This window comes from Trachemys scripta, chromosome 18, assembly GCF_013100865.1.
Source record: "Trachemys scripta elegans isolate TJP31775 chromosome 18, CAS_Tse_1.0, whole genome shotgun sequence".
NCBI lineage: Eukaryota > Metazoa > Chordata > Testudines > Emydidae > Trachemys > Trachemys scripta.
The window spans coordinates 17,622,304-17,646,763 of record NC_048315.1 but is presented as its reverse complement, the minus strand read 5'-3'; the positions used below and the strand labels follow the sequence as shown (position 1 = coordinate 17,646,763).

At 40.9% G+C, this 24,460-nt stretch overlaps 2 protein-coding genes across 5 annotated transcripts; one reads left to right on the top strand and one right to left on the bottom strand.

Moving 5' to 3' along the window:
* Window positions 1–776: 776 nt before the first annotated feature.
* Window positions 777–16,353, bottom strand: DERL2 (derlin 2). 4 transcript variants are annotated; one of them, XM_034752457.1, is made up of 8 exons: window positions 16,210–16,353; window positions 13,644–13,709; window positions 13,501–13,524; window positions 11,046–11,119; window positions 10,425–10,518; window positions 9,620–9,815; window positions 8,012–8,102; window positions 777–1,789 (listed from the first exon to the last, which is right to left on the bottom strand). In XM_034752457.1, exons 1-8 carry the CDS (start codon window positions 16,300–16,302, stop codon window positions 1,684–1,686), a joined length of 744 nt encoding a protein of 247 aa, XP_034608348.1. In that variant the 5' UTR covers window positions 16,303–16,353; the 3' UTR covers window positions 777–1,683. The 4 variants fall into 4 exon arrangements, with proteins under 4 accessions (XP_034608348.1, XP_034608349.1, XP_034608350.1 ...); XM_034752458.1 differs by lacking the exon at window positions 13,501–13,524; XM_034752459.1 differs by lacking the exon at window positions 13,644–13,709 and having other exon boundaries at window positions 16,210–16,332.
* Window positions 16,354–16,497: 144 nt separating this feature from the next.
* On the top strand, window positions 16,498–19,389 carry MIS12 (MIS12 kinetochore complex component). The gene is made up of 2 exons (XM_034752461.1): window positions 16,498–16,683; window positions 18,125–19,389. Exon 2 carries the CDS (start codon window positions 18,163–18,165, stop codon window positions 18,796–18,798), a length of 636 nt encoding a protein of 211 aa, XP_034608352.1. The 5' UTR covers window positions 16,498–16,683; window positions 18,125–18,162; the 3' UTR covers window positions 18,799–19,389.
* Window positions 19,390–24,460: the final 5,071 nt, after the last annotated feature.

The window sequence follows — 24,460 nt, the reverse complement described above, 5'->3', positions numbered from 1 at the left end:
CATGAATCTAATCAAATTGCCCCCCCCCCCAAAGTCAGACCCCAATACATTCTTACCTCTCAAAAGGATAAAAGTAGGATTTAAAACACAGGCCAAGCCATTTTCTAGACCAAGAGATTTTTGTAAGTCTCAAACTCTTATTTTTAGTGGTACGCTGCCATCTGTACTAGCTTCCTGTTATACTGAGATGAAGTTTTACTGGCAGTTACTGGCAGACGGAAGACTACAGAAAACCACTCAGTTGAGACATTTGAGGTGTGAAATTCACCATCAGCCCCCACCAAAACATCAGAGTACACATCTCCCACTCAATTTTTGAAATTCATGATTACGATGGATGGATACCTTCAGTGATCAGAAGTGGGATACAAAACCTCTCAAACAAGTCACTAGTTCAAATCCAATCCAGGTTAGCTGGTCCATTCTGTGATAGCTGTTCAGTGGCCTATGTGAAATGAGTTGCTGTCACTCCAGTTCTTGTTGGCTAGATGTCCATATCACTCGCAGCCCTCTCGTTAGCAGTCTCTGCAGAGTTCAGGGACTGAATTTAGCACACAACATTAACAACCCTCTTCTCTACAGGGTGTGGCTGAGGCATGTTGGTGAGGAAATTTAGGATTTTTGCCATGTCTCCAGGGCTGTCACTAGAACCTTTTATTAACACCAAAATACCACATCAGGGAGCTTTCATGTTTGCAGCAAGCATCTGTTAAACTTTCTCTAGCCTCATCTTCTTTTCTACCATTTCCCTCAAATCAACAGATTATGCAAGAAGGTAACAAGCAGTCACAAGACATTTTATTTTATTCACTCACTATCTCAGAGCTATGAGTATCCCAGTCTAAGAGCTACTAGTCTAAATTATATGGGAAAATCTTTCACAGCATTCTGAATAATTTGCTGAACACTTTGGGAAAAAAAAGAGCTAGATTTTTCAGAACTATACATGCATATTTGCATTTTCTACTGCATGTATAAGCATCTCAGTGAGATTCATACCTGGCTATTTGCATATATGTAGTTCAAAATAATCTGGATCAAGATGTATTCTCAGCCTGCAAGCTAGGTTCATAATAGGGCTCGTACTAGAACTATAGCAGTCTACTTTCATAGAATTAGCAAGGTAAAATTGGCACCATCCAAAATTAAAATCCTGTCTGACTCAAAAGAAAACAGGCTTGGAAATTTATTGTATTTTGCTTCATACCAGCCTTAGACAACAAGAAGAGGGAATCACTTTAAAAGATCTCACTCGTCTCCTTTTTATCCAATGAGAAAAAAGTTAAAGCCAAAGTTTTATTTTGTCCCTCAAAGTTTCCCATACACAGTTTCCTGTATCAAATAACTTGGAAAAAATGCCTTAGAAACATTTTTAAAAGAGTACGTATGGTCTTGTTAACTGAAGTTAACAGGAAATGGTTTCCAGCTGGGTTGGGGTTTTTTTTGGCTCCACTAGATTATGCTTTCAGTACCAATACAACAAAACCCCTGGTGTAGAAAGACACTGGTAGTCTCCTGAAAATGTCTTGGATTAGTTAGACTGCCATATCATAAAGTGCTTCTTGTATTCAGAACCATAAAGCTGTAAAGTGTCCTTCCTGCAACAAGGAGAAAGAGAATTCCCAATATGGTACTTCAGTTTAGTTCCTTCCAGTTATGTCTGGGTATTGGCACAGCCATTTATTAGCCTCCGAGGCGCTGACCTTCACCCCATGCAAATCCTCCTGGTCGCTCTTCGGGCAGCGGATTGTAATTGGGATCATCTTCTGGTGTATCAAACATTGCTTTCCTGAAAAGCAGAAGTTATATGTAAATACACAGTTCAACTTGAGGCAAGCAGTCAATGTAACATTCTCACTACAAGATACAGTATGCAATAGTGTCAGTCATTTAAATCCAAGTCACTTTTGTCCTCTAGTTGAGATCCAGTCAGCTCATATAGGGCAGATCCTATGATGCAAGCCCTTCAAAATTAAAAGTTTAAATAAGAAGATCATATAAGACTCAAGTTCAAATATACATTACTCCTGACAACAGGGTTAGTGAAACTGAATCGGTAGCCTTGTCTACAGCAGCTACAGAAGCCACATTAGCACATCCCTAGAAAAATATATCTAAACATACTTAAAAGAACAGCATTAACAGTTTTCTTAGCCAGTGGAGACATGCCCCAACTTAAACCAATTTACAGGAACATGCTACAGACTACGTGGGACCAAGATATTGGGTGGAGTATTTTAAAGACCACCAATGAGGCTGGAATAATTAGTCAAGTCCTTGATTTACCTCAAAAACCTTCAGTATCCTTTCACTAGCAGCCTCTATAAATATAGTTTTGTAACCTAGTTAACAGCACAGTTCAGCCACGGCAATTCTAGTCACTAAGCCATATTATCACCTTTTGGCAAGAATCCTATAAAGAGAAAATGTAAAATTTTCTGACTAATGAGTCTAAGGCTTGGTCTACATTACAGAGTTAGGTTGCCGCAAGGCAGTTTATGTCAACCTAATTATGTCAGTGTACACGCTACAGCCTTGCTCCCACCTATGTAAGTACCTGACTACACTGACATAACTCCACCTCCAGGAGAAGTGAAGGGCTTAAGTCGGTGCAGTTAGGGTGATGCAGTGTCCCGGTAGACACTGCATTACTATCATCGGCTGTTGGCTGTCGTTCTTGTCAATTTCTCCGCCCCCGCTGGCTGCCCTGAGGCTCCTGGCTCCCCCGCCGGGACATAGAACGCCCTGCTGGGAGCCTGGGGGGTTGAGGGGGGCACCCAGGCTCCTGGCGGTGGGGAGCCAAGAGCCCAAAGGTTGGGGAGGGGGAGCTGGGCTCCCGGCGGGGAGCTGCCTGTGGAGCTGAGAGCCCGGGCTCTGAGGCCTCCATACTGCCCCTCTTATGTCAGTGGAAGTGCTTCTCATGAGGACACGCATCACCAACAGAAGGAGGGTAGTGTGGACATGAACCACCAGAATAATTACCGCAGTGGCTGTAAGCTGACCTAACATAGGTCAACTTACGTTTCTAGTGTAGACAAGCCCTAGGATTCAGGTCACCAGGCAGAAAGATTTTAAAGCAATCCCAACATGCCTTCTTTTTGATTGGTGCCTGGAATCAACTTGAAGCTCTAAGGTTACTTGCTGGTTTCCATGCTGGACAGGATGAAGAATAAGTATTAAGCTAAGCCAACAAAAAACTAAGAAGGTTTGAGTAGGTCCTATTTGTTAAATGAAAAGATGGAGGATGAATAATTGTGAGGGAGGGAGCGGTAGGCATGTTGATTGGAGGAAAGAGCCTGACTGTCAAATCTGATTTCCATACATGATTCACTATTACAACATGCTATTGCCCTAACAACTGGAAGACAGGAACTCCTAGCTCACTCTGTGCCATGTGTTAAATCAATTGTCAAGGGAACAGGATTATGTATAGTGGCTCTTTATACTCCTGAGATAAAAACATCTCAGTCTTCCACACATTTTAGTTTGGTCAACTAACAATTTTATAGTTATCATTACGTTACTACCAAAATGGAGTGGTTACTTACCTTTAGTAACTATATTTCTTAGTTACTGTTGTCGCCCATATGGATTCCACAACCCACCCTGCAACCCTGTTTTTGTGCCGTTCTCTTTATCTGGGATTCTGACTTAGCAATGGAACTGAAGGATGGTTGTGGCTCCTTTGGGTGTGGACAAAAGGACATGCATGGCATAAACAGAAGCCAATGGATACTGCTATTCAAAATATTCTAATTTCACACACATGTGCACTTAGAGTGGGATCTACATGAACACCATATTCTAAGAACCACCGTTGTTTTCTGGTTCTGAGGTGGCTACCAGAAAAAAAGCCACATTTATGTCAACCTCTGGTGTTCCTATGTGAAATACAGCAGAGAGTCTCTTGAAGTAACAGCTAATCATTCAAAAACTGTCTTCCTTGCCACCTAGTTTCATGCTGATCAAGTGAACCAAAGCCACCGTTAATTCGCTCTACTGAAAAATATATGAACAGCACAACTGGATTGAAGGAATTTGAAGTAAAGACATATGCATGAATCTGAAACTGACATGCTCAGTGGTTGAAACAACAAGACTCAAAACAGATAAGGAGAAACTTTGTACTTTTCATATGAGCTAACCTTAAAAAGCAGTTTCAAATTGCAGAGGCACCCTCCTCTAAGCCAAGTACAGGCAGCTCAGGGAACAAGAGCAAAAATGGGCTCCAAATTCATCTAAGCTACAGCTAAGCACAAAGGGGCATACTGTACTTGCTGGTCTGAGGGGGAAATTTTCAACTAGTGAACAAGAAGTGGCAGCCAAGAAAACATCAGTCAGCTGCATGGAAACAGATGAGTGAACAGTACTGAGCAATGAAACAAGAGGACATGGAGGAAAAGAAGAAAATCATGGAGAGACTTCAAACTAGCCATAGGAAAAACAGGGCAAAACTCCCCCATTAGCCAATACACATGTTAGGCAGCGTATTAATATGAAGTGTTGGGAAGTTATGTTAACTGTGTATTATACTCTCCTCACAATTCTGTTCATCCATGTCAAGTATCCCATAACACCTTGCATTAGCTGAAGTAAGCTTTGGCTTAAGTAAATAGGAAAAATGTCAGTATCAGGACATATGAGTGTGTTACCATAAACAAGTAGGGAGTTATTCTCACAAGCCATTACTGGAATGTCCCAAAGGAAAAGGACAAGATATATGATTGTTCTACCCTGGTACCAACCTACGTGCCTTCACACCCCTTGGTATGTGGCATGCCCGTGTTCAGAACAAAGATAAGGGGCACACCATGTTACCAGAAAAAGAAGATAGAAAGATGATTGGTTAAATCTAGTTGCAGATTATGTACTCAATACCTATTACTTATAAACAGGTGGGTATAAAAATATAGCTTTAGGCGTGCAACTTTGGAAGCACATCTTCTGTGTAAGCTGCATGTAACAATGCTGCATGAGATGCTTCCCAGAGATTGGTATTGTATTGAACCTTTTTCCTTTACTAGATTATTATGCAATTATGGCAATAAACCTGACTGATATAGGTTATTTGGTCTCTTGACTATATTTCATAACGAACCAAAGTGTGGTGAAACCATTAACTATACAATTTATCAAATTCTACAATCAGAGGAAGTCCTTTGGGAGAGGTATACAAACACAGAAAGTCAGACAAAAATGCATAGACAATGAGGGGATTTCAATGTCATGGGTTCATCTGAAACATGAATAAATGATAAGCAATAGGCAACATGAATTTGTCAAGAACAAATGCCAGACTAACCTAATTTCCTTCTTTGAATACAAAACAGGAAACAACAGACTAGGCAGCAGGTACTGCTAAAAAAGATCTAGGGGTTATAGTGAATCAGAAATTGAACTAAGCCAAAGTGATGCAGTTGCAAAAAAACTAATATAATTCTGAGGCATATTAACAGGAGTGTCATACGTAAGACACGGGAAGTAATTGTTCCACTCTACTCAGCACTGGTGAGGCCTCAGCTGGAGTATTGTGTCCAGTTCTGGGCACCACATTTTAAGAAAGATGTGGACAAATTGGAGAAAGTCAAGAGAAGAATAAAAATGATAAAAGGTTAAGAAAACCTGACATATGAGGAAAGGTTAAAAAACTGGGCATGTTTAGTCTTCAGAAAAGAAGATGATGGGGGGCCTTGTAACAGTCTTCAAATATGTCAAGGTCTGTTATGAAGAGGATGATTAATTGTCCTCCATAGTCACTGAAGGTACGACAAGAAGTAGTGGGCTTAATCTGCAAGGGAGATATAGGTTAGATATCAGGAAAAACTTTCTAACTAGAATAACAGCTAAATACTGGAATAGGTTACCAAGTGAAGCTGTAGAATCCCCATCACTAGAGGTTTTTAAGAACAGGTTACACGAACACCTGTCAGAGATGGCCTAGATATATCTGGTCCTGCATCAGTGCAGAGGGATGGACTAGAGGACCTCTTGAGATCCCTTCCAGCCATACATGTCTATTATTATTCAGAATTAAATTATTGTAGGGTGGCACTAGAGACTATTTGGAAGCAAGGAAGAAGTTGTGCATATAAATGAAGCAGTAAGAATGATGGGATAGAATAGTTATGGCTTCCAATTAGCGTTATTAAAAGATGTAAGGATGAATTTCTTACAGCTAACGTTTAAAGAACAGTATTCAGAGAAGAAATAGGTCAGTGTAGTACTAAATATCTCTTCATATCTATGGAGAGATGTGCAAACATCAGCTGATCTTCATAATATATCGGAGATAGGCAAGTGTCTCCATTTCACAGTTGAAAGGCTAAAGTACAGAGAGGTTGGCTTGTTAAAAATCAACAGAAAAGTCTGTAGCTGAGTCAGAATTACAATTCAGGATTTCCCAATTCCCAAAATCATACTTAATCCTGTAGATTATGCTGCCAATCAAACCAGTTTGAGAGATTTCACCTCTGTGGGTATCTGTTTACCAAGTGCCCAAAAAAGTAATTTACAAACACAAGGAATTAGACTGGATATAAAAAATTATACCCAAGATCAAAACTTGAACAAAGAAAGTGAGAGTAAATTTAGCTTTCAGTCTTTGGCAGTAGTATAAAAGTTTGTGCTGTTATGTAAGGCAAACCCTGGCTGACACTAAAATAGCTAAAGGAATTATATGATGTTATGTTCACAAAAGGAGTGACACAACACTCCGAAATATTTTCAAAAGGGAGGATGGAAAATACCGAGTTGAAGACAAGACTACAGCAGACACATTTAAGAAGATTGCTATGTCTGAACATTCACAAATTTAGGACATGACAGGATTCATAACCAGTCTTCTGAACAAAGTGACTCAAGAAGTCCCAAAATATTGGTGATCAGACACTAGACTGGATCTTAAGTGAAGCCCTGTGGATGAAATCATAGAACAAGAACTGTCCCCCACTTGGTCCACAGGCATCCACTCTACCAGGTGAGCCAAAGGGAACCTCCCAATGGCTGATAGCTTAGACCCCCATCTATACGGGGGGAATTGACCACCATAGCTATATCTATTGCAGAATAACTATTCCATTCCAGCTATTCCAGTATAATTTAGTTATCCTGCAATAACTCCTTTGTGTGAGCACTCTATTCTGGAATGAGTGATTTTATTCCAAAATAATTACTCAGCTATCAAAGCAAAGTAATTAGTCCAGAATAAAAATCATTTTTATTCCAGAAGAGTGTCCACCTGGGAGACATATTCTAAACAGCTATACCAGTCAATTTTCCCATGTACACAAGGCCTTGCTTGTTTAAAATATCAGGTTTAGAAATCAAATCTAGACAGGATCAACTCAGCAATACATCATTCTGAAGGCAAGAATGCCAGACAGTTTGCGGTCTTAAAAAATGGAGGTCTTGTCTGCTCTATACAGAGAATTTTCAAGAGGTTTACCCCGTCCTTCAGGAAAGTTCCCCATATCCATTCTAGTGTGCAGTGTTCCAGTTGGTTACTATTCTCTGCCCAAGAGATGAAATAATATGAATGGCACCGTGTAAACAGCACATAGTCTGTCATGTATTTTGTGATCCTTTTGGATGGTGGGGAGGGAAGGGAGTAGCTACCTAAGTGTAAAATATTAGCCACATTAAGCTTCTCACTCATTTTGTGTATTTTGCACTCTGAACTCATTCTGACACTTTGTCTTAAAACGGGTTTCTTTTAACAGATTCAGATATATTTGGTGCCACCAACAGGCAAATTGTATTATGGATTTTAGTTGGCATAGAAGTTCTTGGACCTTTTCAGAAGTTAGACCATGTCTTAAGAGTGCCTCTTGGATCCTCTCCCCCTCTGGCAACTGTAACACCCATGTGACGACTACAGCAAATGGAACAGTATGATGAACTCAGTGCCATTTATCTCAAATTTCCAAATTTACTTTATTTGAATTAGTTTAAAAAAAAACACTGTGTACAAACACATTTGTCCATGTGCTCCAAATTAGAAGGTAACACTTACAAAATAGATGGTGTTTTCAGAAGCCGTCCACCACCAGGCTGATGAGGAAAGATATCCTCTAAGAAAAAATATATGTGTCCAACTGCGATCCCTAGAATAAATAAAAAAGAAAACTGAAGTTGAACTGGTGACTTTCAATATTGCCATTATACCACCTTTAAAATGTTTCACTAGATGTTTTTATAAAATAAAAAAAAGACAAGCTGTGTTTGATGCCCTTTGTAAATAGCATGATGTTAAAAGGAACTGAAGTAGCATGGTACATACTCACCCCAATATAAAATACTAGAATTAAATGCCATACTAGAAGAGATCTATAGCATAGTGAGTCATATAAATACAAGGAAAAGTCTATCACAACTGTTTAAACACTTTGGTGGTATGGTTTCATTTGTACTGACAAAAATGTCAGAATGCAAGCTGCTGTACACAATTAAGTCTCATGTCCACAGTCAGCCATGGATATCTGGCTCTCTCCAAGTAATGCAGAAGCAAAACACTGCACTACTTAGAGACGTTACAACACAGAGTATGCCACCACGTACAAGAACAATGAAAACTGGTAGAACACAGTACTCTGTACATCGGAGCATGTAAACAATTAGGTCACAACAAAAAATAACCATGTGGCCTCCTTGCTGCTTTTAATTTTTTTCCCTATAATGAAAGAGGTTAATACACACACTACCAATTGAATGAGCTGACTCTTTTAGTTAAAGGTTTGTCACCTTAATCCCTCAGAGTATAAAACTCACTATTCAGCTAACGTCCCATTTCAGAACGAAAAACTTTTTCAGAAGTCTTTAATGTGGAGGACTCTTTCCTCTTCCAAAAGAAATATAGAATGTATCAGACAATAAGTTGTTAAACACACTTTGGAAAACAAGTCTTTTTTAAAAAAAGTTGAAATATCAGAAATACCAAAGTTACAGATACTTGTCAGATGACAAGATAAAGATAAACCGAGCAAGACAGGTAGAGGTAGCCTTTGGAACAAGGTTATGCAGTAAAACCTCTCAGATCCCAGGAAGAGTATTGGATCTGATACAATCACTCATGCAATAAGCCAATCCCAGACCATCGCTCCAGCTCTGAAGACTTCCCCAACCCAGTTTCTTCTCTAGAAGGGTGGCCCGATTTCTGCTCAGCTGTGTGCAGTGAGCGCTTCTGGATCTGAGATAATTCCGAAAATCCTTGTCCTGCAGTCACAGCACTTTCTTTTGAAATACCAGTGGGGCCAGTACAAAGGATTATTGATGTGTGTGGAAACTAAAGATTCCCAATACGCACACCTGATTAGAAGAAGTGACTCTCAGAGGAAGCAGCACAAAGGGGGAACTGTTCATGAGAGAGAAAAGATTAAGAGATCCATCACCTAAACCATCCAGGCTAATCCTGAAACCATAATCAACCCTGTCATTGGAAGCTTATGGATATCTACTTACCTCTCTAGTAGTGCATCAAAGCATAAATAGCCAACATGGCTTGATAACCCCTTTCTCTTTGCAGGAAGAGGTACTAAGTAGGGGGAGAAGAGACTTTACCTACCAGTAGTTTATGATGGAGTGGCCAAAAAGTCTAAGGATTTCATTTTTCATAGCTTCTTACCCAAAAGATCCACAATGATGGAGTTCCCCAATAGCAATGAAAAGCCCATGAGTACCCAGGGCAGAAATGGGGCCTGGAAGATGAGAAGACCAAAAAAGTTCATACGGACGTAGGGATTCCTGCGGCTCCACACATACACGAGCATTATTGTAAAGGCCTGACCCAGGAAAACCAAGTTCACAAACAAGCCAAAAAGCTGACACAAACAGTTAAAGAAAATATCAGTGCGCGTGACCAACTGTAGAAAACTGAAATATGAATATGAGGAAGACGGGAACCTATAGGCTGCAGAAAAAAAATAGTTTTGGAGGCCAAACATGGCATCAACAAAAATAGACACACCTGACCTTTGAGTCTATAGTTTTCCAAACAAACTTAAATATTTCCTCAGTCAAACAAGACACCTATAGTTTAATCCCTCTTAAATACTCCATGAGGGGTTTATTATTACAGAAGCTATTTTACACACAGCATCTATATTGTGTGTGTGTGGGGAGAGGGGGGGTAAATTCACCTGGACAATAACATTTCCTTCAATCCTCATGATAATACTTGTACAGTTAAATAGTATCTTTCAATCTAGGATCTCATCTTTATAGCCTTAACTCAAATATTTAAGTGCAAAAGATCAATTCCACATTTAATAGTAACCACAAGATCTGGAAAGTTTTGAAGCCCACTTAAAATAGAGTCATTCAGACCTCATTATACAAAAAAAGTATTTCTCTATTCATTGACTTTCAAAGCACAGGGTTTGTGTTCTCCGTGTTAATGCTAGCTGTATTAAAACAGTAAAAAAGGATACAGTCATTAAAAGTCCACCAAAAAGGAACATAAATACAAAGTCTGCTGTCCGACCTCGGAAAGACCCCTCCTCAAGCATTCGGCAGTAACGATATCTGAAGGTGTAGGTCAGGAAAGTGTGATACTAATCACATTCAGCAGAAAGATTAAGAAAAAAAACAGCTTTTTACATACCTTCACATAGGTTTTATATACAGAATTCCCAAACATCCTTCACAATTGAAGGATTTTTATAGTAGATTATCAAGCAAGTATTGAAACTGCATGAAGTAAATATGATGGTCTCAGTCCAGTTCTGAGTTAGTGGACAAGTATTCACACCACAGAAAAAATACCTGCCCAATTAGCAGTCTTACTGGCTATTTAGCTGAAAAGTCTGGTACTACAGAATGAATTCTCACTCCTAGTAGGGTGCGTTCCAAATCAAAATCAAAACAATTAAAGCTCACTGAAAAAGAATTACTGAATTAGGTATTTAGGATGAAATCCTGGCTCCACTGAAGTCAGTGGCACAGAACTCCGACTGAGGTCACAATGTGGTGCAGAACTGGAGCCTTATACAGTAACACAGGCACACAGTTTTCATTCCAAAGAGGTGAGATACATTTTTTATAAAGGATACAAAAAAATCATATTAAATAAAAAATTAAATCCAACTGGCCCAAAGAATAAGTAGTTTGTAATCAACCGCCATACCTGTCAGAATAAGAGGAAAACAGATAAGACAACTTAAGTATAAATGGTACCCATCTCAAGTATTTAAATTCTCTACATAGAGAATACAGAAAGAAGTTTCTGTTTAATCCACACAAGCTAAAAGAACTTTATGAAAATGGTTTTTGAACATTGTAATAAGCCAATTTAATGATATTTTTCAATAGTCTGAGAGACTAAAATTCAGTAAACCGTACTACTCTGCATTAAAGACTTGGGAATACACTGCTATACTCAAATTTTCCAAGTAAACAAAGGCATATTTAAAAACAAAGTATACTATAACAAATATATTTTGCTCATCTTGGCAGTTTAGTTTTAATTATATGCAATACTTAATAGTATATTAGTAAATATTAGATTACATATTTTGTAAAAATAACAAAGTCTTGGTCTTATAAGACTTCATGACAGCACTTCCTTTTAATTTTTTGCAGAGAAGAAAATTGAAACCCTAAATTTTGTAGGACAATTACTGGGTTTTACAGGCTAGGTGAGTGATGCATCTTCAATTCTACCATATCAAAATTCCTCTCCACAATGAAATATAGACTTGGATTGAAGCAAGATTAGTTCATCTTTAGGAAAGCTAAAGCAATGTTTCATTACCGTAAGTAAACTGTGGTGTCAGATTAATTTTTTTGAATTCTATCTGTCGGAGGTCAGTATGATTACTTAGAGACATAATTCTGCATGAAGTAGGAGTAAGGACATCTTGTCAGTTTAACAATTCAGCTGCATTTCAGAACCAACAAGCTTTCATTGTAAGCAATTTTTTGGCTTTGTTATTGTGTTAACGGTTGAGCTGAATCAGTCAGACACATCTTAGCCCCTTGAAACAATCTTTCAGAAGACTCTTTAGTTTGATAGGAGGCGTTGCTCCTTCGGATGACTGCTTACTTGAGAAGAGCTGGCAGGCAGAAAGAGTGGCTAAGCACTTGGCAATCTAACTTTTAATCCATGCGAAGACTGCCCAAAGTTTTAGCAGGTTTATTTGACTTTTAACACTGCTTTAGTATGAGCATTCTGAGTAATACGACAATATTACCTAGACTACTGCATCTGAAATTATGTCCCCAAAATAAGACAGAAGAGCACCATCACACAAAACATACACACTGCAAAATGGAAGGAAATTACTCTGCAAGTTAGACTGAAAACACGTAAAAAGAAATATTACTCCTGGGGGAATTCTGTGCCACTGCACATGTACAGAATTGATGTCCCCGGCAGATTTCTTTGCTTCTCTGAAGAAAAATGACTTTCTGACGGGGAAGCAAATGGAGGCCACAAGAACGGTCATGTGACCCTCCCCAACAGTATGTTTCAAGTGCCCAGGGCAGCCAGCAGAAAGGTAAATCACTGTGGGGCAGGGGGCAGGACTGAGGAAGACTTGGCTGGTGGCTCCTACCCTGTGCTGGGCTCAGCTGCTAGTCTGGGGAGGTTGGGACTTCCTCTTCCCTGGCACAGCTTCTGGGGCCGGATCAGACCCACCCCCAGATTTCTCCCCGGGCTGTAGGAAGCTCTGCAAACTCCCCACACACACAGTTCCTGCATCCATTGCTCCCCAGCTGCAGGGGGAGGAATTCCTGTGCAGGGAGCTGCTCCCCCATCCACCCAACCCTGGTGCATCCAGACCCACTCATACCCAGACCCTCCCACCAAGCCTCACAGCCCCTCCCGATGAGCCCCATTCCCACTGCATTTGGACCACCGAGATGAACCACACGCACCACGATCCCATCCCCACTGATCCCCACTCCCCCAGCATCTGAACCCCCCACTGACCCCCCCACACCTAGACACCCTGCTGAGCTCTATCCCCCCCACACCCAGACCCCCCACTGCTGAGCCCCAACCACCTTCATCTGGACCCCCCTGCAGAGTCCCCCAACAGGCCCCTGTGCATCCAGGTCCCCTCCACACCCAGATCTCCCACTGAGCTGCCCGCACCCAGATTGCCCCACATGTGGATCCTGCCTTGCTGAGCCTGCCTGCCCACACAGAGGGGCAGGGCCCTGGGGTGTTTCTGGGGGCAGGTTGGGACCTTGTGCTGTGTCAGGGTTGGGTGCAGCCTCACCGCTGAGCCCATGTCCCGGCAAGGAGCTGCACAGCCATCTCCCACCTCTGTGCAGCCCAGTGGCCTGTGCTCCCCAGTGCCATGCTGGAGCCTCCATATTTATTTGACAAATAAAATTTGCAGAATTTTAAAATATTGTGCACAGAATTTTAATTTTTTTGGCGCAGAATGCCCTCAGGAGTAAAAGATAGCTCCATAAATGTGTGTGCAAGCAAATATAGTTTCTTAGCTACAGTTTGAACAATGTGACCTATCAAAGCAATGAGTTTTTACCCCTACTTACCTTCATTTGAATGTTATTAGAAACCTTCCGGGGGAAAAAAGATATTCCAATATTCTCAATGTGCAGTTGTGAAAACAAGTGTTGCAAGTTTAATAATTTTCTTACAAGGATGACAACATTTAACATTCAGAAAAAATACTTACTTGAAAGTGTTTAAATATTAATTCGGGGTTAAAATACAGTTGAAATGGTGTGATTAGTTCTAATTGCTGAAATACAAGAGAAAATATGTGACAGGATCAATCCATTAAAGTGCACTTCACTTACTGTAAAGACACAAATAACCTGTCAGTTGTACATTAATATCTCATGTTCTCTTATTTTAAAAATTATGTGCAAAGCCTAAATTCAGCCAACATATTCAACCTTATGTTCCTTTTACAGTCATGCTTGCCCTCCTCCTCTGCCTCCCCCATTTTGTTCTGTGCCTACTTATCACAACTTAGTCCTGTTTAGATTTCAAGCTAAACATCTACCCCGATATAACGCGACCTGATATACTACGAATTTGGATATAATGCGGTAAAGCAGTGCTCCGGGGGAAGGGGGACTGCTCACTCAGACGGATCAAAGCAAGTTCGATATAACGCAGTTTCACCTATAATGCGGTAAGATTTTTTGGCTCCCGAGGACAGCGTTATATCGAGGTAGAGGTGTATTTGGTTTAGTGGCTATCTTCCATTTAATATTTGTAAAGCACAAAAGACAGTAAGGCTTTGGTCCAGAGATCTGAATTTGGCTCATTTTACATCTGTAAAAGTTTCATTTCACATGCAGGGCTCTATAGAGCCATGAAACAGAATAGTCTTGATGGGGCTTCTGACCACTACTATGACTATATCATTATTCATTATATAAGGCAAAAAATAATGATCTTTCTGCTTTAAGGAATGTCATCAACTTATATTTTTTCCACCACATAAAAGCATATTCCCCCCTTTAATCTGAGAAATAACTACTGGAAGCTCACCCTAGTTTCACCAAAAACACTGAGTTTTCAGAAGAATTTCTTGGCAAAGTTTTTCCTTCTCTACATTCCTTTCAAAATAAGAGAGGTTTCACAGAGTTCCCAGGACACAAAAACGTCTTCAAAGCCTACATCCAATGTATATGTATGGTGCCACTAATGGTATGTTTATGTTGCACATTATGCATATGTGTCTAGAACATAAGAACGGCCACACTGGGCCAGACCAAGGATCCATCTAGCCCAGTCTCCTGTCTTCCAACAGTGACCAATGCCAGGTGCCCCAGACGGAATGAACAAACAAGTCATCATCAAGTGATCCATCCCATCGCCCATTCCCAGCTTCTGGCAAACAGAGGCTAGGGACAACATCCCTGCCATCTTGGCTAATAGCCATTGATGGACCTATCTTCCATGAATTTATCTACTTTTATGTACCCCAAGAGCTCACATAGCTTCAAAAAGTGATATTATATTACATTATATTTTTTAAACTGACACATTCATCTTAAATGAGCATGTTTTTGAATTCCTTGTGTCCAGTCACTTGAACGTGGGAAACACTAGCAACCAGCAACCAATTTTCCATGTATTTGCTTGACCATCACTTTAGTAGCTACATTACTATAAAAACCATTTTATGAAAGGGCTCTGCCATATTTTCCACACTTCTCTAACGGCCTCATTAATAAGAAATTTTATAACTCTAGCAAAAGGCCGGCAAGGAATGGGACACAATTGGGCTGGGTGCTTAATGATTCTTCAGAGGCACAACGGTGAAACACCCTACACCTCAGGGTACAGCTGCTCTGTAATATAACTACCAGAGAATGAGTCTTGGAGAACTAATTCCCCCCCCCCCCCCAAAAAAAAAACAAACTCACACACCATCTCATGTGGGTACCTGATTCCTTTTCAGTCCCTGTCTTTATATGTGGTGCAACTGTTAAATGTCTTCCTACCCTCACCCATTTCAAGTGCTGGTGGGTTTGGATTTTGTTTGTGCATTCAGCACAGGCTGTGTATAAACCTCCAGAGGGTCCTACAGAAATGGTTTTCAACTAGAGGTATGTGTACTCCTGGGGGTAGACAGAGGTCTTCCAGGGGGTGCATCAAACTCATCTAGATATTTGCCTAGTTTTACAACTACCCAAAAAGCACTAGAGAAGTAGTGCAATGTAAATTTCATAAAGACAACATGAGAAAGTCAGCAATTTTTCCTGTGGTAGTGTGCGGTGACATTTTTGTATTTTTATGTCTGATTTTGTAAGCAAGTAGTTTTTAAGTGAGGAGCAACTTGGAGGTACACCAGACAAATCAGAGTACGGAAAGGGGTACAATAGTCTGGGACAGGGGAGCACCACGGCCCTACAGGATAAGGGAGAGACAGACCCACCAGGGCCCATTCAAGCAGGTAACTTAACCCCCAGGCTGCAGGGCCGTTCGCGGTTCGGCGTCTCGGCGATGGACCGAACGCAGCCGCCCGGATTCAGAACCAGCAAAAACGCGGAGGGGGGCGGGGTTGGGGAGAGTGAGGCTGGACTCGGAGACCAAACCGGAACCGAGCCTGGCCCTGTCTCCGCGCGGCCACGCCTCACAAGCGGGGGCGAACCAGGATGTAGCCTCGTCCCTCCCCCCACGGGCGGCGCTCCAGCCCGTACACAGCGAAGGGACAAGAACGAGGCCGCCGGCCCGGCCCTGCCCTCAGGCCCACCCCGCTGCCCCACACCCTCCTGGCTCACCACGGCGGCAGTGGTGAGGACGCAGGCGGTGGTGTAGGCCCGGGTAACGGGCGGCACCTGCAGGTACTCCTGCCGGAAGGTCTGGTACGCCATTTTAAGGCTCCGCTTCCGCTTCCGCCTGCGCGCCTCATTTCCCCCTCCCCCCTCCGCACGCTACACAACCAATCAGCGCTGCCTCCGGCATCCAAAGCCAGCCAATCCTTCGCTTTCTTTTATCTCAGCGGTTTGAAGGGGGGGAAAGCCTTTCTTCCCGGACGCTCCGACGTGCCCTGTCGGACGTGCTTTGTGATTGGGCGGGGTATTTTCTCCCCACCCCACCAGGCGCTCCGATTGGTTTGGGAGGTGGGCGCTGAGCGCGCGGGCGCGGCTGGAGGCGCTGAGTGGTGGCGCTCCTGCCGAGGGCGGGCGTTCGAATGAGGCGGGAAGCGGCGGTTGGGGGCCAGGCTAGCTCGAGCGCTGCCGTTCGCCCGCCCGGTGAGAGGCCAAGGGGTGTGGGCGGGGAGGCTTCCCTACGCCGGCGGGCCCCTCTCGCTTGGGAGCCGGGGAAGGTGGCGCCCCAATCCCAAAGGCCGCGGGAGCTTAGGCCCAGGCGACGGGTCCTACCGAGCCAAGAGGGAGCCAGGGCCTGAGGGCCCAAGCAGCCCCCACCCATTGGGCCTGGGGAGTGGTAGGGCCACGGGGATAGAGCACCAGGGTGAGGGTTGGCGCTGCGCCTGCTGGGGGATCCAAGGCAAGTCATTGCCCTTCCCCGTGCCTCAGTTTCCCCATCTGTACAATGGGGCTAAAGAGCCTGACCTGCTTTGCAAAGCGCTTTGAGATCTGCCGAGGAAACGCTCCCAGTGAGAACTGCCTGCTGTTGTCTGCTCTCACCCTGTGTTGAATTTTCTCAGAGCCTAATGCTGTGGCTTAATTATCCAGGGGGGATCTCCCCCTCCCCCTTAATTATGACCGATGCCAGTCACTTCAAAACCTTCCCAAGGTGCCGGTCTGGTCCTTGGTCTGATTGGAAAAGGCTTGTACACAGTAGGGGTCTGTGACTGTTAGTGGGATAGAGGCTGGTAAACTGCTTAACGGGGGAGCTCATCCTATTATAATCGACTAACTGGGGTCTTGGTCCTACCCTGTCAGCACAAATGCCTGAGAAGACTTCTATTGGATCACCTGCAGCACAGAAACTTCACCTCCAGTGTGACAGGGAAACTGCTTTCATACACCATGTGACCGTGTATTGATAATTATGTCTGCAGGGCTTTTCCAAACAGTTACGATATTGACATATTTATCTATAACAGTGGCCTCTAAAGTGGGGTGCACAAGAGGATCCTTGGGGGTGCGCAGCAGAAGGAGCGGGTTTTTTCTTTGTTTGGGTTTTTTTTTTTGCTTCAGGAGTCTGAGTGGCGCTTTTTTTTTTTTTTTTTTGGCTTTGGCAAAAATGGTAGAGCTGGTGCAGCAGGAGGTGTGTGCTCAAAAAATTTTTACTGATAGGGGTGCGCAATCAAAAAGGTTTGGAAACCACTGATCTATAACACAGTGTAATATGTTCAGAGAGGTCTACAACTGTTGACACAATGCATCACTTGTGCATTCAAACACTACAAAAGAAGGTTCTATTTACATTCTACGGAATCCCTCCTTGGGCCTAATAACAATAGAATTTAGATTTTAATGTAAGGTTCTAGTCATGGTTAGCACTGGTAATAGAATAGGATGTAGTTTCCTCTGAGTCAAAGACTGGCAAATTATGTCCTGCTGGGCAGAAAAAGGACTAGATTAAGAACCAAATTCTTTAAATTCCCCTAAATTCAAACTTGAACTCTGCTCTTCATAAGTGAGGTTAATGCTGTAATAGACTGCTAATACAACTCACCCTTTCCAAAATACAGATTTGTACTTATGTTCCTTTTTTCCTTTACAGAGTTCCACATTGTCTATTGTTGACTTCTTTTAGCCAAGATGTCAGTGAATCCTATGGCATATGAAGCCCAGTTCTTTGGTTTTACCCCTCAGACATGTATGCTTAGGGTCTACATTGCATTTCAAGACTACCTGTTTGAAATGATGCTGGTTGTGGAAAGAGTCATTCTGAAGAAACTAGAAGGCTTTCCTGACTCTAAGATCAGTCCATTCCAAATCCGTAAGAGCACAGAGAAATTTCTTCTCTTCATGAAGGAGCGCTTTGATCACCTCTTCAGCAAAATGGAACAAATGCTTTTGCAGTTGGTGTTAAACATCCCTAAAAATGTTTTACTTCCTGAAGACAAGGTCCACGAGCAGTACCCCTACAGTAAGGAACAGTTTCAAACTCTTCAAGGTGAAATTGATCAACTACAGAAACAATACAAGGTCGAAGTGTCTGCTGGACAGGCCCTTTTAGCAGAATTAGAAGAACAGAAAATGGTTCAGGCAGAACTTGAGAAGACCCTCCAGTGGTTTGATGGGCTTGAGAACATATGCAGAGAGCACGGGACTAGCAATTTAAAGGAAAGCTTTGCATTCTTGACGCAAACTTCTAAGAAACTGCAAGATATACTAAAGGAAGTTGAAAAGAAAAACAAAAGATTGCAAAAAAGTAGTCTCCATGCAGTGTAAAGGAAGTACTGAAAGGGCAGCAGAGAAACCAATAAGACAATACTTTTGTTACAATACATTTTTTGAGGATATCTCCAGAAGCATTTGTATATAAGGTTTTGGGGGTTTTGCCCCCTCTTCCTTGCCATACCAGTTTGCTGGTGAGTGCAATATTCTGGCAAACCATCATTTTCCCCTCCTGAATTCTATAAATACTGCTTCAACATTTCTTTAAGTAAATAACTATATCCCCCTAAGAATGTCTAAATGAATTGTCTGAATGGTAGAGGTGCAGACGCAAAATAAGTGCATTGTAATAAAGACTTCAATTCTCTGCACTAGTTCATTTAAGCAACCTTAGTAGATAGGAAGCTTTTTCTTTAATGTAGAATAGATTAGAAGCATCTTAATCTTAAACTATTTTTTTGGAAGTCAAGACTTGTCAGTATTGAAATGTTCCATTTAGAAATGTAAGAATGTGACATCATAGTAAAACTTAGGCCTTGAGGAGAAATACATTTAATAAATGTTGGAATTGGAATTAATCTAGACACTGGTAAGTGGTTTCTAAAACAGAGGGGTTAGTTATTACTTCCAGTATTTAAAAAAAAAGGGGGGGGGAGGGGGTTTGATATTCTGAAGGAGTTAACAAAGACAGGACAGAGGGCCTGGATCTTTCCTGTTTCTTGTGGGAGCATTTCACAAATATTAATCAGTAGTCACAAACCTATGTACAGTAGGTGATTATACCAATTTTGCAAATGGATAGAGTTAGTTTTGCTTTGAGCAGGAGGCGCACACTGTACAGTGCTGTGTGTGATAAGAGACAGATATGAGCTACAGCGGAATCACTCAGACTCTGGACTGCTCTGAAAGTTTTCTTGCACCATAGTATATATCGTAGTGTCAGCACAGCATTATACATTGTGTGACTCTTGCTAAAAGCAAAACGTAGTTTGCCTATTTATACAATGGGTATATTTACCTACCTTACATGGGTGTTGTGAGGACATTAATATTTGTGAAGTCCTTTGAGGTCCTTTAATTAAGCTTACTTTATATGGACTTGTTCCACAATCCATCAAAGTAAATGTGAATCTTTCCATTGACTTCAGTGGCTTTTGGATCAGCCCTTATTTGCATATTACTATAGTAAAAAGAAGCATAATTTTACAGAGGCAAAACTTCCTTACTTTTTAAAAGATACTTGCTTGAACAATGTTTAACTTCTGTATAACTTGAGAGCTACTTAAATAAAAATTATACATAAAGTGACAAAATATATTTTTTCAATGCATTCTGAAACTATACTATGAAATATTCTATGAAATTTGTCAAATACCTGAAGATTTCTGGATCAGCTCAATGTGCTCAAAGAACAGGTCAACAAATTTCAAGTGTCCACTGATTTTGTGAGCCCAGTGTGACATTGTGACTCACCTTGGGCACCCGAAGTCAGTGTCCACATCTGAAAATTTGGCCAAAGACATTAACATTTAACACTAGTCGTTGTGTGAACTAACATGCATTAAATAATGCCTAAAGATTTTCTAATGGAAATCATTCTAAAGTACCTTATTTAGAGACTCATTTTGTATGTATCACTTAAAACAATGTTTATTTTTCTGCATTTTTTGATCAGTAAAATCTAAGTGTTTATTTCCCCACCACTCATTCTTACCTGTAGTAAGCTTCTGTTCTACTGTATGGCTGCAGCTAAAAGTATAGTTAGACGATTAGGAATAGATACTGAATAAGCAGATTAATTTTTAAGATGCAGCTTAGCCTGTCTTTTATAAATAAAGTACATAGTTGTGTTTAACTCTCCCAAATTGCAAAGGCTACTGCCCATACTTTGAACTAAACATGCCAGTTTATGAAAAGTCATTCATCTGTCACTTTGTAGAACTTGCATCCTTTTATCATATTCTTCTATTAAGAGTGTTTTTAAGTGAAAAGTAAATAAACATTCCAATAACTCATAAGATAGTGTGATACATTTTTTTGTTACTGCGCTAGAAAAATATCATTAAAAAATCTTCATTGCTAATGCAATTTTTTTTTTCTGCGATATGACTGCAACAAACCTGTGGATATTGTTTTGTCAGACAGCCACAAGGGAGTTAGTTTTCATTCTGAACAACAGTGAATGTTAATTGGAAATCTACAGCAGGACAAAAAAAAAAATTGGTAATTTCAATGTAAAATTAAGTAAACATTTGGATGTCAATAGTACGAGTACAGTAATAGACATTTGGCAAGGCAGGAGATGAAGAATACAGATATCATCTTTTCTTTAGGGTACAATTAAAAGCTCCTTTCTGAGCCTTACAAATCTACTGTGTGCTTATTTAAATAGGTCCATAAAACAGGAGCTATAGCACAGGAATTATGTTGATTTTTTTATAGTAAGAAATAAAGAAGTCCATGTGGGGACAGGGAGTGGTAGGTGAAAACACCCCCTCTCCCCCAATGATACTGATAGTGTTTATCATTCATTGCTAGTGACGTCAGCATTTCCCAAGAAAATATATATTTTCCTTAAATATATCACGGGCTAAGGAGGGATTACTTTAAAAAAACAAAAAACAAGGATGATGTTTTGAGTAATATAAGGATGAATAGGGTTGAGGAAAGGGACTGGCTTGGGATAAAATGAGTACCTTCTATAGGTACTCTATAATGGTGGGGTTTAAATCTATTCACCAAATACATATTCTCCAAGTTGGATAAGAAAAACAAAACACTCTAACTTTAACTGCACTTTACTATGATTTTAAGCTCACGAACAATGGGTATTTTGAATTTTGGGCACAAACACTGATTCAAATAGATTTAAAAAAAAATCATTGGGTTTAACCCTGCTAAAAGTGGTTGGTTTACTGGGTCATCCAAACTCCTTACTAATATAAAGTTGTGTCCTCAGATAGACCTGAGAAGTTTGTTGTCCATCCGTTTTATAAGGTTATAGAATGTTCTCTTCTTTTAAGTGAAACAATGTTAAAAACCCCAGCCAGAACGTTAAAGCTTTTGGGAAGTTTGCAGGAGATACATTTCTACATGCACCCTTATGCAGACTGTATGTATTTTACCTTTCCTGCAATAAAGATACTAAGTAGTGAAGTGTTTCAAATGTATCAGTTGTAATAGGCAATGTGGATTCTCAGACTACAATAGGCACAGTATGCAGAAGGAGTGTTGTACATGTTGGCATGAATATGCAAAGTACTGAGGACCATCATATGGTCACCAAACACATCAAAGCCTACAACTTTATTTCCATTATTAATGAAATTGGGTTGATGTAGTTCCTTGCATAGAGAGAAGTCTTGTATGCTATTACACTATAGACAAATTGTATTTCTTTTATACATTCATAATTCACTAGTGGAATGGTGGAATTCCTCAAGGGCTTCTTTTCCACCATGATTTCAACAATTTCCATCCCACCATCAACCTCAGCCTAGACCAATCCACACAAGCGGACCATTTCCTGGACACCACTGTGCTAATAAGCGACGGTCACATAAATACCTCCCTACACCGGAAACCTACTGACCGCTATACTTATCTACATGCCTCCAGCTTCCAACCAGGACACACCACACGATCCATTGTCTACAGCCAACCTCATACCACCGCATTTGCTTCAAGCCTTCAGACAGAGACAAGCACCTACAAGATCTCTATCAAGCATTCTTAAAACTACAATACCCACCTCCTGAAGTGAAAAAAACAGATTGACAGAGCCAGAAGAGTACCCAGAAGTCACCTACTACAAGACAGGCCCAACAAAGAAAATAACAGAATGGCACTAGCCGTCATCTTCAGCCCCCAACTAAAACTTCTCCAGCGCATCATCGAAGATCTACAACCTATCCTGAAAGATGATCCCTCACTCTCACAGATCTTGGGAGACAGACCTGTCCTCGCTTACAGATAGCCCCGCAACCTGAAGCAAATACTCACCAGCAACCCCACACCACAGAACAAAAACACCAACCCAGGAACCTATCCTTGCAACAAAGCCCGATGCCAACTCTGTCCACATATCTATTCAAGTGACATCATCATAGGACCTAATCACATCAGCCACGCCATCAGGGGCTCGTTCACCTGCACATCTACCAATGTGATATATGCCATCATGTGCCAGCAATGCCCCTCTGCCATGTACATTGGCCAAATGGGACAGTCTCTAGGCAAAAGAATAAATGGATACAAATCTGACATCAGGAATCATAACATTCAAAAACCAGTAGGAGAACACTTCAACCTCTCTGGCCACTCAGTAACAGACTTAAAGATGGCAATTTTGCAACAGAAAAGCTTCAAAAACAGACTCCAATGAGAAACTGCTGTATTTGAATTAATATGCAAATTAGACACCATCAATTAGGCCTGAATAGAGAATGGGAATGGCTGAGCCATTACACACATTGAATCTATTTCCCCCTGTTAAGTATTCTCGCACCTCTTGTCAAACTGTCTGTAATGGGCTATCTTGATTATCACTAACAAGTTTTTTTCTCTTAATTAATTAGCCTCTTAGAGTTGGTAGGACAACTCCCACTTTTTCATGTTCTCTGTATGTGTGTGTGTATATATATATATATATATATATATATATATATATCTCCTTACTATATGTTCCATTCTATGCATCCGATGAAGTGGGCTGTAGCCCAAGAAAGCTTATGCTCAAATAAATTTGTTAGTCTCTAAGGTGCCACAAGTACTCCTGTTCTTATTTCAAACAGAGCACTATACATTCTTTCAAAACCATCATGTCCTTTTTGGACTTTTCCCTGCTAAATTGCCATGTTCTAAACTCCAGTTTATGTAATATGTGGTGTGCATCAATGGAATGTTGATTTAATATGCTGCTAGTGCACATTAGACCAGTGATGTGTAATTATAATGGTGTCTAGTCATTGAAGAGTGGGACAAACCGGGATAGTACCTTGTTGCCTGGCCTGCAGAACAAGGAGCATAACAAACCACTATACCTGTTCTTTCATGTACACAGCATTTTGGCCAGTAGAGGGCATCAAGAGACTTTGATGGCATTTTGACATCCACAGACTGAGTATTTAATTTGTTTTCATATACACCCAGAATTGTTGAATATCTCCCAAGACAAATCAGTTCTTTTGTAATCAGCCAAAGGAAAATATTCACCTACTGATTACAAAAGATTGTTCAGTGTTAGAAGAAAATTATTCTTTACCATTGTCACATGGCAACTGCATCACCAAATAAAACTCCTGCATGATCGTATTGCTGCTGCTCTTGCCCTTCATGCTCCATCCACCAACAACATATATTTACCACTTATCCTAGAAAGTGTAAGCTAAGTCCAAATCCTGTAAAGGGATATACATGGGCAGACACTTATGCCTGTATACAGTTCTCTTATAATCAAAGAGGAAATCTGTGGATCCCTTTGAAGGATCAGCATTTAAATTCTTTGGGTCTTTAATGTGTCTGTAAAATACCATACACATTTCTGATTCTATATACAATATAAATAATAGATGGGCTTTTAGACTGTAAGCCCTTAGGGATAGTGATCTGGTAGTCTACATCATTATGTACATAAACATTAAGCATGAGGCCTCATTTATTTGACCTTCTACAAACACATGGTGAGGCTAAAAGAATAACATGATAAAAAGATGGA